The 15,176-nt window shown below is 37.6% G+C and overlaps 1 protein-coding gene and 1 pseudogene across 1 annotated transcript; one reads left to right on the forward strand and one right to left on the reverse strand.

Moving 5' to 3' along the window:
• Positions 1-4,865: 4,865 nt before the first annotated feature.
• LOC149233516 (putative beta-D-xylosidase 7) lies at positions 4,866-14,615 on the reverse strand. The gene is made up of 7 exons (XM_089376753.1): positions 14,265-14,615; positions 13,848-14,174; positions 11,679-11,848; positions 11,494-11,591; positions 10,325-10,675; positions 9,791-10,207; positions 4,866-5,499 (listed from the first exon to the last, which is right to left on the reverse strand). The coding sequence occupies exons 1-7, from the start codon at positions 14,613-14,615 to the stop codon at positions 4,901-4,903; spliced, it is 2,313 nt and encodes a 770-aa protein (XP_089232879.1). The 3' UTR covers positions 4,866-4,900.
• Positions 11,867-11,977, forward strand: LOC149233517 (U6 spliceosomal RNA; annotated as a pseudogene).
• Positions 14,616-15,176: the final 561 nt, after the last annotated feature.

Genomic DNA, 15,176 nt, shown 5'->3' on the forward strand with positions numbered 1-15,176 from the left:
GTGTGTTTTTGCCCTGTATCATCCTTCTTCTCATTGTTCTCCTTTCCATCGCTTTCTTTTTCTTTCATTCTTGGATTGCTGTTTGTTTCTCTGAGTCCATTTTGTTTTTTCTCTTTGCTTCTTTCGCTATCCTGCTTAAGCTTACCATATCCTGTTATCTTTACTCCCTCCTGCCAGGCATTTTTGCTTATTATCAATAGGGACTTTTTGTGTTTTTCTTATGGCACAACCATACTTTGGTTTTCTTGTTTGGTATGATTGTAACATTTTCCACGCCTGGTCATTTTATTTTGTCTAAGTTACTTTATTTTCCTTCACGACCTACTATTTCTCAGAATTTACTCATAGACGTCTAAAGAAGTGCCTTCTCTTGTTCAGGTACAGATGGGAGTATGTGTCACATCCATCCTAGACAGGTGTGAAGTTCAAGTTTCTCTTGTAATACTAATAACCTGATAATTCAGATTTGAAGAAATAGGGTATTCATACCACTGTCTCCTTTGTCATGAAGGTACTAAAACATTCTTTGAGGTAACTCTTCCTCGTGTTGTTGGAAACCACAAGCATCACTTATTTTTAGTTACTCTTGCTTTTCGGTCGGTTAAATTCCACTTTTTGGAGCTCGAGTTGGTTCAATGAACCCACTAAGATTCATTGACTATCATTGTTGTTGTGAATTATCCGCATTGCATGCCCTATGGGCATTTTAGGCGTTAATTCACTTAATCAAGTGGATTTCATCTGTGTTTTATACTTTCGTCTGTAGCTACTATCCATTCTTTAATCATCCCCCACTACTATGTTTTTACACTTATAGATTATGGGGAACCTAATTATCATGGCCACATAATCTAATTTTGATGTAGGGTAAAATTACTACCTTGGTTTTCCTTTCTTTCGAATGGATTTTTTATTGGTTTATGTTCTAGAATTCGTTGTTATCCTATTATAGATGGATAGAAGAGGTTGTTCTCAAGTGGAATACCTTAGCTAAAAGATCATGTAAAGTGGTTATTAAATTGATTGTAGAATATTTTGGCATGTCCACCTACTGTATTATTTTTCTTTTGTTCTTTACCACTATAATTTAAGTTCCTGTCAATTGCATCCAACCAAGATTAAAGTTTTCCTGGGAATTACCACTCGGTTTCTATGATTATTTCACAATTGTTCCTCTCGGACTTATTAATTGTTTTCTACTACATCCTTTTTCCTACTATGACACTTCTAACTATTTGTTGTAGTGGCTACAACCACCCTCCAGCATTTTGCCTTAGCTTTGTTTTGGAGCCTCCCTACTAACCATCCTTAGCAACATGTCTTGCACTGTCCAAGTACATAGACTTCAGTTGAGTTTTAGTGGCTTCGCATCCTGTGTTGATCAAATTGTTTGTCTCTCACCTGCAGGCTGTCATTCTAGACTTAGCAAATTTTCTGGCTGAGATGCTCCCCCTGAAAATTACGCAATTCTGGAGGGGAACCAACCTTCACTCCAGAAATTGTGTAATCCTGCTAGGCTCCAGAAATGTGCAATTCAGCCAGATAGCCTTCCCTTGGAAAATTGCATAGTGCAACCCGACACCGGGCTTCAGCTCAGGAATTGCGCAGTTTTGACTAACAACCAGGGATTCAGTCCAAAAATTGTGTAGTGCATGAGCGACAGTCAGTCTTGGTCATCCCAAAAATTGCGCAAATTTCATCCTCAAGCTTGTAGACTGCTGCATATGCTATCAGGTTGACTGGTTCCCTCCAGGACTGAGCAATCCTGATTTGCATGGATGGCCTACTTTTCCTAAAAAAGCAAAAAGAAAAGTGCATCCCTAGATTTTAGGTATCTATTTTTAGGAGCTAGAGGTTACATGCAAAGATCATTTTAGAAACCTCCTGCCAAGTGCGCTTATTCCTAGATTTGTGGCATACGCGTCATAACCTTGATCTTATAAAAACTCATTTGTTGGACACTGCAGAGCTCATTCCTCACATCGATTTTGCAGCTTTGACATCCCAAATCGCATTAGGAGTCTTCGGCACATTCAGCTCAACTTTTTTAGGGTAAGTCTGCTTCTCATGTCTTGTGTTGTGTTTCTGTTGCTTTTTGTATTTAGCTTTGTGTAAGTGTTGTCTGCTTGATTTCAATGAACGCTTGTTTTCATTTTGATGCATGTTAGCTTTTAGAAGCATTGTTTCAGTTTTTCTTTGCATCTCACTATTTTCGCATGCATGACATTGTTTCTGCATTGATGGTTGTCATCGTGACGAATCACTTCACAAACATGCTTGCTTTCCCGTTTTCTGAATCCTGCACTCACTGTTTGCATGCATGATCATTCACTCTTGCTTACCCTCAATATTGCCATGCATTCAAACATTTTCATGTTTTCAGTCGCTCGTCGGTGGCTCTGGGCTGCCTTGGCCCAGACCTTGCCTTGCCCAACTACCAAATGCGCATTTCTGGAAGTGAAGGCTCTTCCTTCCCTCCAGAAATTACACAAATTTGGCCCAGCACTCGCCTCTGGGCTTGCATTGCACAATTCTAGGAGGTAGTCCCTTGCTGGACCAAAAACTGTGCAATGTTGTTTGCTAGTTTGCATGTCACTGCTGACTGAAACTATGCATTGCGCAATTTCAGTCCTCAGCAAGACAGGATGGACTGTGCATTGCGTAGTTCCAGCAGTCAGTCAACCTCCTGACAGCCCAGATTGTGCCTTACATAGTTTTGGCAGCCAGTCTCCCAGTCTCTCGGTGAAAATTATGCAATCTCCACAGTCAGCCACGCAGGTATGTTGCATGTCAGTCCTCAAATGTGTTTTGGTTTTCAACTGACAGATTGCTTGCCATGAGTGTTTCTATGTCTCCAGGTACCATAGGTGTTCGTCTGCGTCTCAGCAGTACAGGTACACATCTTCCCAGGGAGTAGCGTTAAAGGACAACGTTAAGAGTGCAACTGGAGATGCAATTGAGCGAGTGTCTATGAGCTTGCCTAACTATGAAGACACCAAGTTGTTCATAGCCAAGGATATCAAGATGAAATGGCAGCGGCATCGCAAAGAGCAACAGCAGAGGGTTGCAGATCTGAGCATGACCAAGGCCGGAGGAAGGTTGTTGACAACGCAGAGGCGAAGCAAAGATGCAAGTTCAAAGCAGATCCACTTGTGATGAAAGCAGCTTTGGCGATTGAGTCTAAGAGGCGACAACGCAACAAGAAGATCACGCAAAGGAAAAGCGAGGAACAAAGGATAGAACATGAGTTGTGCAGCAGAGAGAAGGAATTGCAACAGGAACAGGTACAACAGGAGGCGCAGTGTGCACAGACTAATGAAACTATGCCCATATAGGTTATAAAGACATCCCAGTAGCTAGTATAGAGCATACAGGGTGGGCAGTGTTGTCGATCGTATGCACGGGTGTTGAGGAGCATAAATGTCATTGTGCGCACGCATGTAGTCCCATCCATTGGCACACTCACCGAGGTGAAGACAAAGGACCAAGTATGTCTGGAGCTAGACATGTACTTCGACGAGTTGATGCACATAACCACCAGCACACACTTGGAGATCAGTGCAGACACTATGTATCAGTATGTTGTTGGTCCGACTGCACTTAAGATTATGATGTGCATGTTATCATACGAGTTGGACAGAGGAGCCAAATCAGTGTACCCGAATGCAACGGAGCCAAGAGTTTGCTTCCAGGAGTATGTCACCACAGAGTACACAGAAACCATCATGGACTACCAAGCTTGGCATCGATTCGCCACTGTCGATCATCGCGAGGATGCCAAAGAGTTGGTCTTCCCAAATCTGTCAAAGTCTTAGTGATGTCTCGCATGTCTGTCGATAGAAGCCCACTATTGTTATTGTTGTGCCCCTACAATATTATTGTTATGTAGGCTCTGATTATATTGGGGCCACTTAGACTCATATATATAGAAATGAGGTATTGTCATTTGTATCATCCAAGAATTGTTCATTTGTGTAATGTAAAGGAGGTTGTCCCCTCGAAGAGACTGATTTTAAAGTCGTTGATCTATCTTTCTATCTTTTTGTGAGCTGGTTGCAACATCGCATGCTAGCAACGTGTAATGTTGCATTCGCACATTGCTAGCATGAAATGAAATAAAAATTACATGTAGATGTAAACAATCCCATGCCTACAAACCTCCTGCCAACCGAGGGTTACAAAATTCTTCTATATTCCTCGGTCTCAAAATAAAAACCCTCACTGCAAACCTTCAGCATAGACGAGCCACAGAGCTCCATCCTCCCTCACTAATCACTACTTATATTATCATTATAACTATCAAAATGGAAAATTATTATTATGAAAGTATTCATCATTTAGATGGTAATGTTAGTGCAACAATATATATTATATGGTTGGTAAATGCCTATATGCATAAATCTATGATAAGCATCAAAACACTTACCCCAATATATATCTCACATTGCCCAGATTAAATAAATTATAAAAAATAATTAAATTATAATTTATTTTCTAAGTTATTATTATTATTAATTATAAAAAGAATTAATATATGAGTTAAACAATATTCTTAACCATGGAGATTCCCCCTACTTTACAATGGAATATAACACATGCCGAATATAACACATTTTCTTTAATTAATTAGAAATAAAGTCATTAAGAGAGCATAACAAACTTGGAAATAAATATTAATACTTAATATATAAATACTATTATAAATATTCAGCACATTCTATATAAGTTAAAACTCTACCATCCACTTAACAATTCTGATAATTAAATTAAACTGAAAAACATTATGAAACAAACATACCTATTAACATGATTTAAAATTATTATTATAATTTTCAAAATGAAAAAAAGTATTATTACAAAAGCAATCATCCCTTTAGCTAGTGGTACTATGAAATTCCCTTCAAATTCCCTTCAAATGCTTTGTGACAAGTGAAACTGGATGTCGGGCGTCACCAACAATCAGGGAATGGGAACCAATGGTCAAAACTCTTTCCCCGTTCTCCTTTACAGTGCTGAAGTGATCGCAGGGCTTAACAACAAACGTAACTTTGGCTGTGTGTTTACCTTCGACATGAACACTTCGAAATCCAATTAGCTGCTTTCGTGGAGCTCCTTTGTGGGTTGCAGGGGACTTGGAATATAATAGCACAGCATGCCTACCATCAATTTTATCATGGTTCCGCACAAGTATGGAGGATCTGAATTTTAACTTCTTGCAAAGGGTCTTCTCCACTCTGACAAAAGCTTTTCGTCTGTTACCGGGGTCTTCAACATGCTCCATTGTCACGTTCAGAACAATCTTCTTGATAGTTGTGGAAGAGAACTTGTAGGAGTAAGTTGAGTAACTCAGTCCCTGACCAAAATCAAACACTTTCTTCCCTGTGTAAAATCTATACGTTCGACCCGGATAGCCTCTATGATGATTGGGACGCATGTTCATATCTGTCATTGGTATCTTCACAAAGTCTTGAGGGTACCATGTCATAGGCAATCTCCCACCTGAACAGTGACATACATACATCTCATCCAAGAACATTTCTGCCTTTCATCAAAAGAAACTGATAGTCCAATGAAAATCTCGAACTCACAAAATGATAACAGCAAAGACACATTGTCAGTGGGAGTTCTAATGCTTTGCTTCCTATTACCATTGCTAGTAAATTTATTTTACACCAATTTTTCCTTACCTCAGCTTTAAAACTAAATTTCAACAAAATGAAAAAAATCAGCGAATCAGGGCAGTCTATCCTTTAATTACGGGTAAACAGATCACCAAGCCAACCAATGTGCAGTAATCAGGTGTCTCTGGCTTCGAGGAACAGTAGAAAGATAAAAAAAATGTCTGTATGGGTCTATACAGTCGTACAGATAGACCATATAAGCTGTCTTGCAGGTCTTACAACAGTTTTTTGCTATTTGTGGGTATAACAAGTTGTACAAACTCAATTTAGGGCATTTTTGGCATTCATGCATGCTGTTTTTTGGGTAGCATGTGGAGATTTCCTTGTAATTTTTTTGAAGAAATGAAAGCCGGTTTGAAGGAGTAATTACCTATGTGTGTGAGAATTGGTTTTTATGCTTCCGGTGTTTAATTTCTAGCTATGCGTGATTGATTGTATGGTCTGAAATTTAATTTGAGCATTGATTAAATTCATCAATCTACTTCTTTGATTGAGATCATAAGGACATTAGTCATCTAAGGCTTGAAATTCTAACATGGTATTAAAGATTGATCTCTGATTGAGATTCTAAGGGATTTGCCACACTGAATCTATTGCAGGGAAGAAAGACCAGCAGTAAGAAAATTTTGAAGTTATATCTTTTTGATTTGGGAGTTTGTGCAATAGATCTCATAGATGGCAGCAACGTGCCTCCAATTTGACGACAGATTGGATGGTGGCTCAAACTTCATAGCATGGAAAGTGAGGGTTACATTCTTACTAAAAGAAAATGAACTCTGGGATATTGTCAAGAATGTTATGACTTTGCCTACATATCCACGGGACTTGGTAACTCACAACAAAAATGAAGTGAAGGCCAAGCGGATGATCTTGGATTCCATAAAGGACTATCTAATCTCTCATGTGTCCAAGAAGAGGACAACAAAGGAGATGTTCGATGTCTTGGTTAGTCTTTTCCACACTCAAAACATAAACAAGAAGATGGTATTGCAAAGCAAACTCAAATACACAGAGATGACCAAATCAGATATAATCAACAGTTACCTTATGAAGATCACATAGGTTTGTGATCAATTTGCAGTAGTTGGGGAGAAAGGTGCATATGCAGAGCTAGTGAACATGGCACCTAATGGTTTTCCAACTTCATGGGAACCATTCTTGAAAGGAATTTGCACCGAAGAAAGCCTTCCTAGCTTTGAGAGGCTTTGGAATAAATATGTCCAGGAGGCTAACGAGATGTGCGGTGATGAGAACCTAGCTCTCTTTGGTTAGTCAAATAAGAGCAAAGGTAAACAACTCAGCAAGGGTAAGGGAAAGAACGAGGAGTCAAGCTCATAGCCAGGGAAGAAGGACTTTAGTAAAATCAAGTGCTTTGTTTGTCATAAGTATGGTCATTATGCATCAGAGTGTCTAAAGAAGAAGAAAGGTAAAGGGGAGCAACAACAGAAGCAGGTAGCAGCGTCTGCAAAAACTCAGATAAACAGGTTTGCTACCAGGTTTGAAAAGGATTTCTCATTGGTATCTCGCCTTTCTACGAGTATGATTCCAAGGAATGCATGGTATGTGGACAGTGGGGCATCTCAACATATGCCATCAACCCAATAGTTGCTTTCTAGTATAAAGAAACAGAACTCAGGAGTACAGATTGAGCTTGGTGATGATGCCAAGTACCTAGTAGCATAAGTTGGTATTCTCGGTAGTGGAGCATGAGAGAGAGAGCATGCAGCAATTCAAGCGGTATTTTCAGTCAGCACATGGCATGAGACAATCGTCCAAACAGTTCCGTACAGTCACATGGGAAGGTCCATATGTGTCCATACAGTTGTAAAAGCATACCATATAGGCTGTCCCACAGGTATTACAACAATTTTCTGCTGTTCCAGGGTTTTTCAGGAGGTTATACAACCTCAGTTTAGGGCATTTTTGGCATCCATGCATGCTGTTTTGGGTGGTGTTTGGAGCTTTTCTTGTAAGTTTTTCAAAGGAATGAAAGATGTTTTGAAGGAGTAATTACCTAAGTGTGTGAAAAATTATTTTGTATGCTTCTGCTATTTAATTTCTTGTTATGTGATTGATGTTATGGTCTGAAATTTAATTCCAGTGTTAATTAAATCAGAAATTTACTTGTTTGATTGAGATCATAAGGACATTAATCATATAGGGTTTGAAATTCTAACAACTCTAATAGAGCCCCTGAGGGCCTAAATCTATGTTGTTAAATTTTATTGACTCTTCTTGCCAAGAAATTTATAGAATTTAACGGAAGTTATAGTCTCATCAAATTTCATGGAAAATCTGGAATGCTCCTAGCAAAGAATATGGCTACAATTTAGACATTGGAATGCTAGGTGAAATTAGATGGGGTTCCAATAATTATGGCTTGCCCATATTTTTGTGAAAATACTAATTTCAACTGGCTTCTGCAAGTCCCTGTTGCATTGTTTTGAAAGAATAGCACCCCTTTAAGACGCGGATCAACAAAATCTCTCTCATTAAAACTGCAACAAATGAGGGCAATTTTATGGACTTCGAGACCCTTTCCAAAGATGTCTTTCTTATAGACATGGAACCCAAACACTTTCATTGTTGTCATGGGATTGTTTCCATGTTTATGCATGACTATGTTTCTCATAACATGTTTCACTTATCAGGGTCTTCAATCTAATCTTCTCAACAACAAACCTAGTTTCAGACACGTGAGCAAGAATTTTTTATTGTTTAAGTTTTGCTTCCACTTCCTTAGGCTCTGTTTAGGGATAGTAAGCTTCCTACAGATTGAGACGATGAGGGGAAAAAATATCATAGTGGAAGTCATTAGAAAACTATGAAGGATTCACATGCCTAAGCCTAAGAATTCTAAAACTCAAAACTCTCAAAGAGTTCCACAAATACTCTTATGTTAGCGATTCTCTACCCATAATTAGCATTAATTTGGAATTTCTCTAACAGAAAATTATAACTAGATTTGGTGCCCCCCTAAGTAACATTAGGGTTTTCTGTCCTTTCTCTTCAGCATGGGTCTTCAATTTGATTGGCTCTCCTGGCCATGGATTGGGTTGGGGGAAGCCTTTCTAGCTCCCAGCCCCTCTCTGCTGAGGCTATTGCTTTTCAGGCATTGATAGCCTCCCAACTTCAAAGCACCTACAAATGCCCTCAGTCCTAGTTCATGAAGAAGGCCACTCTTGATGTGAACCTTCCTCCCACTGCATCGCACCCCAAGGAAAGATTTTCCTTGGATGAAGGCACCCTTATTGGTTAGTTTATAGGGATATGACCTTGATCAAAGGCAATCTCTCCTTTTTTTTTTTCTATGGTGGGGGGGTTTATGTCTTCGTGTTTGAACTGAAAGAAGATAGAGATCTCATCTTCCATAATGACCCATGCTTCATGGGCCCAAGGTGGATGTATTTGAATTGATGGACCTTGTACTTTGATCTAGAGATAGAGGCCATTGGCAGTGCTCTAGGAAAGTTCATTGAGAAATTAGATCCAAAAGGAGGCATGTTTGTTTGTGCTCATATTTGTGTTGAATTAGATCGGGAGAAGGGACTCCTAGAAGCCATCAATCTCTACTTGGACAACTAGATGCAGATACAAAAGGTTGATTATAAGCAATTACCCTTCAAATGTTGATCTGTAAATGATAGGCCTACGGACGGTCTGTTTTATCAAAAAGTGTCTTCTGTGGAAATAGATTTTATTCTCTACTCTTGATGCAATCCCGAGTGCAAATCTTGTCTTGCATCTAATCATCAGCAGGCATGGAAGAGTGGCGTTTGCAGTCTTTGCAATTTAAAGTAGTATACATGCCAAGAGCGCATATACTGTAGTAGAACAGGCTGTGATAGAACATTTTGACTTGGTCATCTATCTTGTTGTCGTTGGGCTGTGGCCAACTTTGTATTTCTACGCCCCGGTTCAGCGATAGCTCTTTTTTAATACAAAATTATATCTCTTACTGTTAACAAGAATTACTTTCACTTACTAAACTGAAAACATAGTGGAAATCAAGGCTAGACCCATGCGAATGATGGGAAAAGAAGTGTAGAAGTATAAAATACTAATACCATTCTTTGAAACAACAATACATGGATGGGATGATAAGATACCTGGATTGTAATCGCCAAAAATAATCTCTGCCAGCGCTTGGCCACCAGCTTCACCAGGGTAGCCCGCCCAAATAATGCTGGAGACGTGAGGATCATTTACTGCAAACGACAAATCCACTGGACCGCCAGAAAGGATGACAAGGACCACAGGTCTTTTGGCAGCTAGGGAAACTTGATACAGTAATTTCTCTTGTTGGCCTGGCAGAGTCAAATTTATTCGGTCTTGTTCCTCCCTTTCTTGGGTTTGGTCTAAGCCAACAACTACAACTACTTCATCCACTTTTTTCGCAGTTTCTACTGCTTCAGCGAACATATTGTCAGAAATGCATGCGAGGTCCTCACACCCAGGGGAATACAGAGTGTTCCTGATATAATTCTGCAGGCCTTGAAGTGGTGTTGTGGCATTACATGGAAGACCTGGACATTCACAAGCAGCAACAGAGAGGATTAGTTCTTTTAAACAGGTGGCACATTTATGTAGTTTGCAGAATGAAGCAGCCATTAATGAATAACCATTTGTGTAACAAAACCCACCAAAGTAATTTCCGAGGAGAGTAGTTGCATTGTTGGCGTTGGGCCCAATGACAGCCAATGACTTGGTTCGTGTTTTTGACAGGGGCAGATGTCTTCCATGGTTCTTGAGAAGCACAATGCCCTGCCTTGCAGCCTGCAATGCCAACCTTTGATGTTCAGCTGAGCACACATCCTCCATTGTAAGTTTTCCATCCAGTTGGTGGCTGAGATCACCATCAAAAAGCCCAAGACGCAAGCGCACAGAGAGCAAATTGCGAAGGGCTCGGTTGATATCTGATTCATTCAATTTTCCTTTACCTATTGCTGACATTGTGTACTTTTGCAAATAACTTCCACAGTCTATATCCATCCCTGACAAAGAATGTGGGACTACTAACATCAGAAACAGAAGAAGCGGTTTTATTAATAATAGCATGGTATCATAGTATGGAGGAAACATATCTACTGAAAACAAAGTTCGCTAAACTAAAATCGATGGATTGTTGCAACTAGAGGAGAGAGGTTCTTCACAGTCTAATGGAAAAGGGTATCAAATATCAGCTGTTTTTGTGAGTTTGTAAAGCAGAAGGGACAGTTTTGCCCTTTTGTGGGTATTTTTTCCCGTCAGTTTTGGCCTAAATTCTGTGTGGATTTTTTGGAATTTTAAATTTCAGTTCTGTAGTCGGTAGAATTTAAATGTCTCGCTAGTTTTTCAATCCATTTATACATTCATAAAGCATGGTAAACAACTGAAGTGTGAGAAAAAAAAATTATACCCCTCGTTTTGATTTAAGAAAACACAAAAGGAAAAGCAAAAACGTCCTATAGTTAAACTACTCTGTTGGTAAAGATTCATTAAATTTACAAACAGAACACTAGCTCAAAAATGCCTTTCTTTTATATATAAAAAAAAGAATAGCTGGAGTTTGCAAAGCTAAATATTAAATCATAGTGACCGTGGGTTGGGATTGGATGATATGCAACCTCTAACCTCAGAATCTGCAAATGTATGTCATACTTGAGTTAAGATGGGTTTGTTCTAGTCAACTGTTTTCAGAATATGAGATGAGTCTCTACTAACTTGTATGTCTTTGCCTGCAAGTTTCAGAAAATTGATGGTTCTGTTACTTGATATGCATTCGCATGCTTTCAAAGTTTAGATGGGTCGACTCTAGTTTATATGCATTTACCTGCTTTCAGAACGTCTGCTACAGCATCTTCTGCAGTTGGTGTATTCCGATGAGAAGTGTAAATAGTGGCAACAGCGTCACAGTCTGCTGTGATGTAACTGAAAGACAAAATTCATATCAAAGAAGTGTCATTCACCCCCAACAATTATACTCCGCATCTAACGCAAAATCTGTAGGAACATTACCCTTTAAATGCCCATTTACGTCTCGCGATGTTGGTAAGAAGGTGGGAATCAGCACACGTCGGGACTCCATTAAGGCTGTTGTAAGAACACATGATGCCACTGGCACGCCCTTGCTCCACGCAGCTCTTGAACGGCGGTTGATATGTATCCACCAAGTCTTGTTTGCTCACCTGGTAAAAACATTATATTACCTAAGCGTATGGGTATGTCTATAAAATTGGAATGATACATAGAAGAATAGCATGCCCGTGCGCTGCGCAAGGATGACACGAACAAATTGAGAAATGGTCCAAAAAAATGTGTCAAATGAGTACGGTATGAAAGGTCACCCATATGAAACAGGTATGGTACGATAATTCATATGGATCATTAATTTTAGTTTTATAGATTATTTTTAATTGAGTGGATGTTAAAATATTATTCATTTATAATAGTTTTTTTTCAAATTATTATATTAAAAAAAAATTAATATAAACTTATTTAAACTTAATTAAAATTTTCCATTAGACCCAACTAAATTCAAACCGATTATTACATTCGAAAAAAATTTAAGCTAATGCAGATCCATTTAGACCCAATTCCAAGGTGGAAGCTCAGCTATTCTGTGAGTCTATATATGTTTAATCGAACTCCAATAGACTAATTTACTTAATAAGTTAAATATTTCTGTATTCAAGCTTCTGTGGTTTGTTTCGTCCTGTCTGGTCTTGATGATGAACCACACTTGTTGGTTTGAAACAAGTAAACCAAAAAATTCTCTCATCTGATTTTTACCGAAAGACTTTGTTTAAAGCTAAACATTATGGATTGCACTCTAAATTTTTATCTTAAATATATTAGATATGTTAGATAGCTTTGGATTTTTATGATGAATAAATGATATTTGAATGTCTACAAGAGTTTAAAATTTTATCGGGAGTTTGATTTAAAAGTTCTTTTTACAGATTTTGTTTTAAAAATTATGTTTTTTTTAATAATTTTTTTTTTAAATTGTATAATTAATATGAAAATAAGTTTGGATTATATTTTAATTTTTTTTAAAAAAAGAAAAGAAAAAAGGTTACAACTCAAGATTCAAAAGAAAGATCCAAATGCCTCTGGCATAAATGAAAATTTAAACCTTTACCAATTAATGGTAATTTTAACAAAAATGTACCAATTAACATTTCCGAATAACAATCAGATCAAAAATAAGTGTCCTTACTAATTGACCATCCTGTTAGATTAAGTTTTAAAATAAGTTTAAAAAACCTTATCCAACCAAATTTTTAAATAAATTATTTTTTTCAAAATAAAATTATATAATTAAAAAATTTGTTAATTAAAACTCAAGTCCCCTCAAATTATTCGTTATTGGTTATAATGAAACCAGGTTTCACTATTCGTTATTGGTTATAATGAAACCAGGTTTCACTTTTGCAAGATCTCTTTTTTATCTTTAATAACGAGGCAAAAACAATTTATTATTATTATTATTAATTTTATTAAAAATAACAAGATTATATACCTAAAATATTTAATAATTTTTGAAAAAATAACAAAATTATATAAATGAAATTGTTATGTTAATAAAAAAAGTTTATTTCAAAATAATACTTCTAAAATTTCTATTTTCAAAATATAAAAAATAATAAATAATTTAAACTTAGTAATCTCATAATATTATTCCTACTCATACTCACGTACATGATGCAACAGATATGTAAATTTTGTTTCTCCTATGTTAATGTTATAAATAAGATTTAATAAATAAAATCAATTAAAAAAACCTATTTCTCAAAAAAAAAATCATTCTTAGTAAAAACAATAAAAATAATGAGAAGAAGCAACGACGTATCCTCAGTAAATTTGGGAGTTACGCAGTGCTTATAAAAACTTTAAATATTGGATAATTTAAATTATTTTAAAATGGTTTATCAATTAACAGAATCTATAAATTTATAGCAAATTTTTATGTAATTTACACAATTAAATGTACCTTCTTGTTATTTTATTATAAAAAAATCATTAAATCAATGTTTTTAAAATAATTTATTATTATATATAATGTTATGGAATTTATTGACCTTTTAAATTTCTCTAATCATTACAATAAGACTAGGAATGCAACTCCCTCGGATAAAAAAACAGAGCAAATAGACAAATCCAAAATTAGCAATGGAGTTTTACCACAGCGTCGAAGGAGAACCGATCATGACCCTCCCAGTTATCCATGTCGTAAGCTGTGAAATGCTTGCAGCATGCAGAAGCTCTCAAACGAGTAGAAGGCTGGACTTTCCTCTTTGATGACGAAGAGGAAGAGGAAGAGAGGGGATCACCCTGCAGTCCCCTAACGTATGCGACAGAGTATCTGCTAGATAGCAGCGGATCTTCTCCCGGAGTTTCTTGACCCCGTCCCCATCGAGGATCTCTGAATATGTTGATATTGGGCGCCCAAAATGTGAGCCCCCATGCCTGCCCTGTATTGTATATCGCCCTCGCTTCAATGCCAATCGCCTGCACACAAAATATAAAGATTTTCTTCATTAACTAAGATAAGACAGAGGCATTCATAACATTACAGAAATAAAATGTCAAGATTCAAACCTGGGCAATGCGATACCAGAGATTAACATCGAAGGACGCAGCGGTTAGAATTACTTGAGGGAAAGTGGTGGCTCTATAAATGGGACCGTCGAAATGAATGCCACGTCCCCACCCAGAAACTCCGTGCAGAGCTTCAGACCACCATTCGTATTTGGGTATTCCCAGGCGTGGCACGGCCGATGCGTTATTCCCTAGCTGCTTAATTTTCTCTTCCAGACTCAACCGCGATATTAGATCTTCCACGCGCACTGTTATGGGTTTTGAAGCATCACAGAACTTGTACGATCGGGTCGCTGGATTTCTGCTATCGCACGCATATGGAGGCTCCTCCGTCATTGCTCGTTCTACCATTATCAAAACTACAGTCGCCAACCGCCATGACAACTTCATCCTTTGATGACGAAAGGAAAATCAAAACTGAAATAAAGTTACAATTGCAAGTAATGAACTAATTGGCTTCACATTCACAGCATTCCAACAGTACCTCATCTAATGGCTTTTCTGTTTCTGGATTTTGGATAATCATGCCGCTTCTTATCTCGTAACTCTATTCTTACATTCTAATAATGCAAGTATTCTGATCCTGGGAATTTTAATTGGTTCTTAATATCTTCCGACAAATGAAGCACTCTTCGCACGGTGAATTTTAATAGCTTGATCACGCGGAAAGCATAGTTCTTCCCAAAGCTTATCAACCCCTCTTCTTATATTCCCTTTCGTTCCAAAAAAATATATTTAAGCGCTGTCTGTGCCTAACAATTTCCTACCACATCGCAAAAATTATTTTTCGGCTGGTAAAATTATAACTCCAAATTTCAGCCAAAACGCATGCCAGAACCCACACAAACTCAACCTGAAGCATTTTTCATTAATTTTTGGCATTCGCAAATATTACAATGTATTTTTCTTAAT

The sequence above is a fragment of the Pinus tabuliformis genome, chromosome J (assembly GCF_031772625.1).
Source record: "Pinus tabuliformis cultivar Carrire ecotype Pingquan chromosome J, CPIR1, whole genome shotgun sequence".
In the NCBI taxonomy this organism is placed as follows: domain Eukaryota; kingdom Viridiplantae; phylum Streptophyta; class Pinopsida; order Pinales; family Pinaceae; genus Pinus; species Pinus tabuliformis.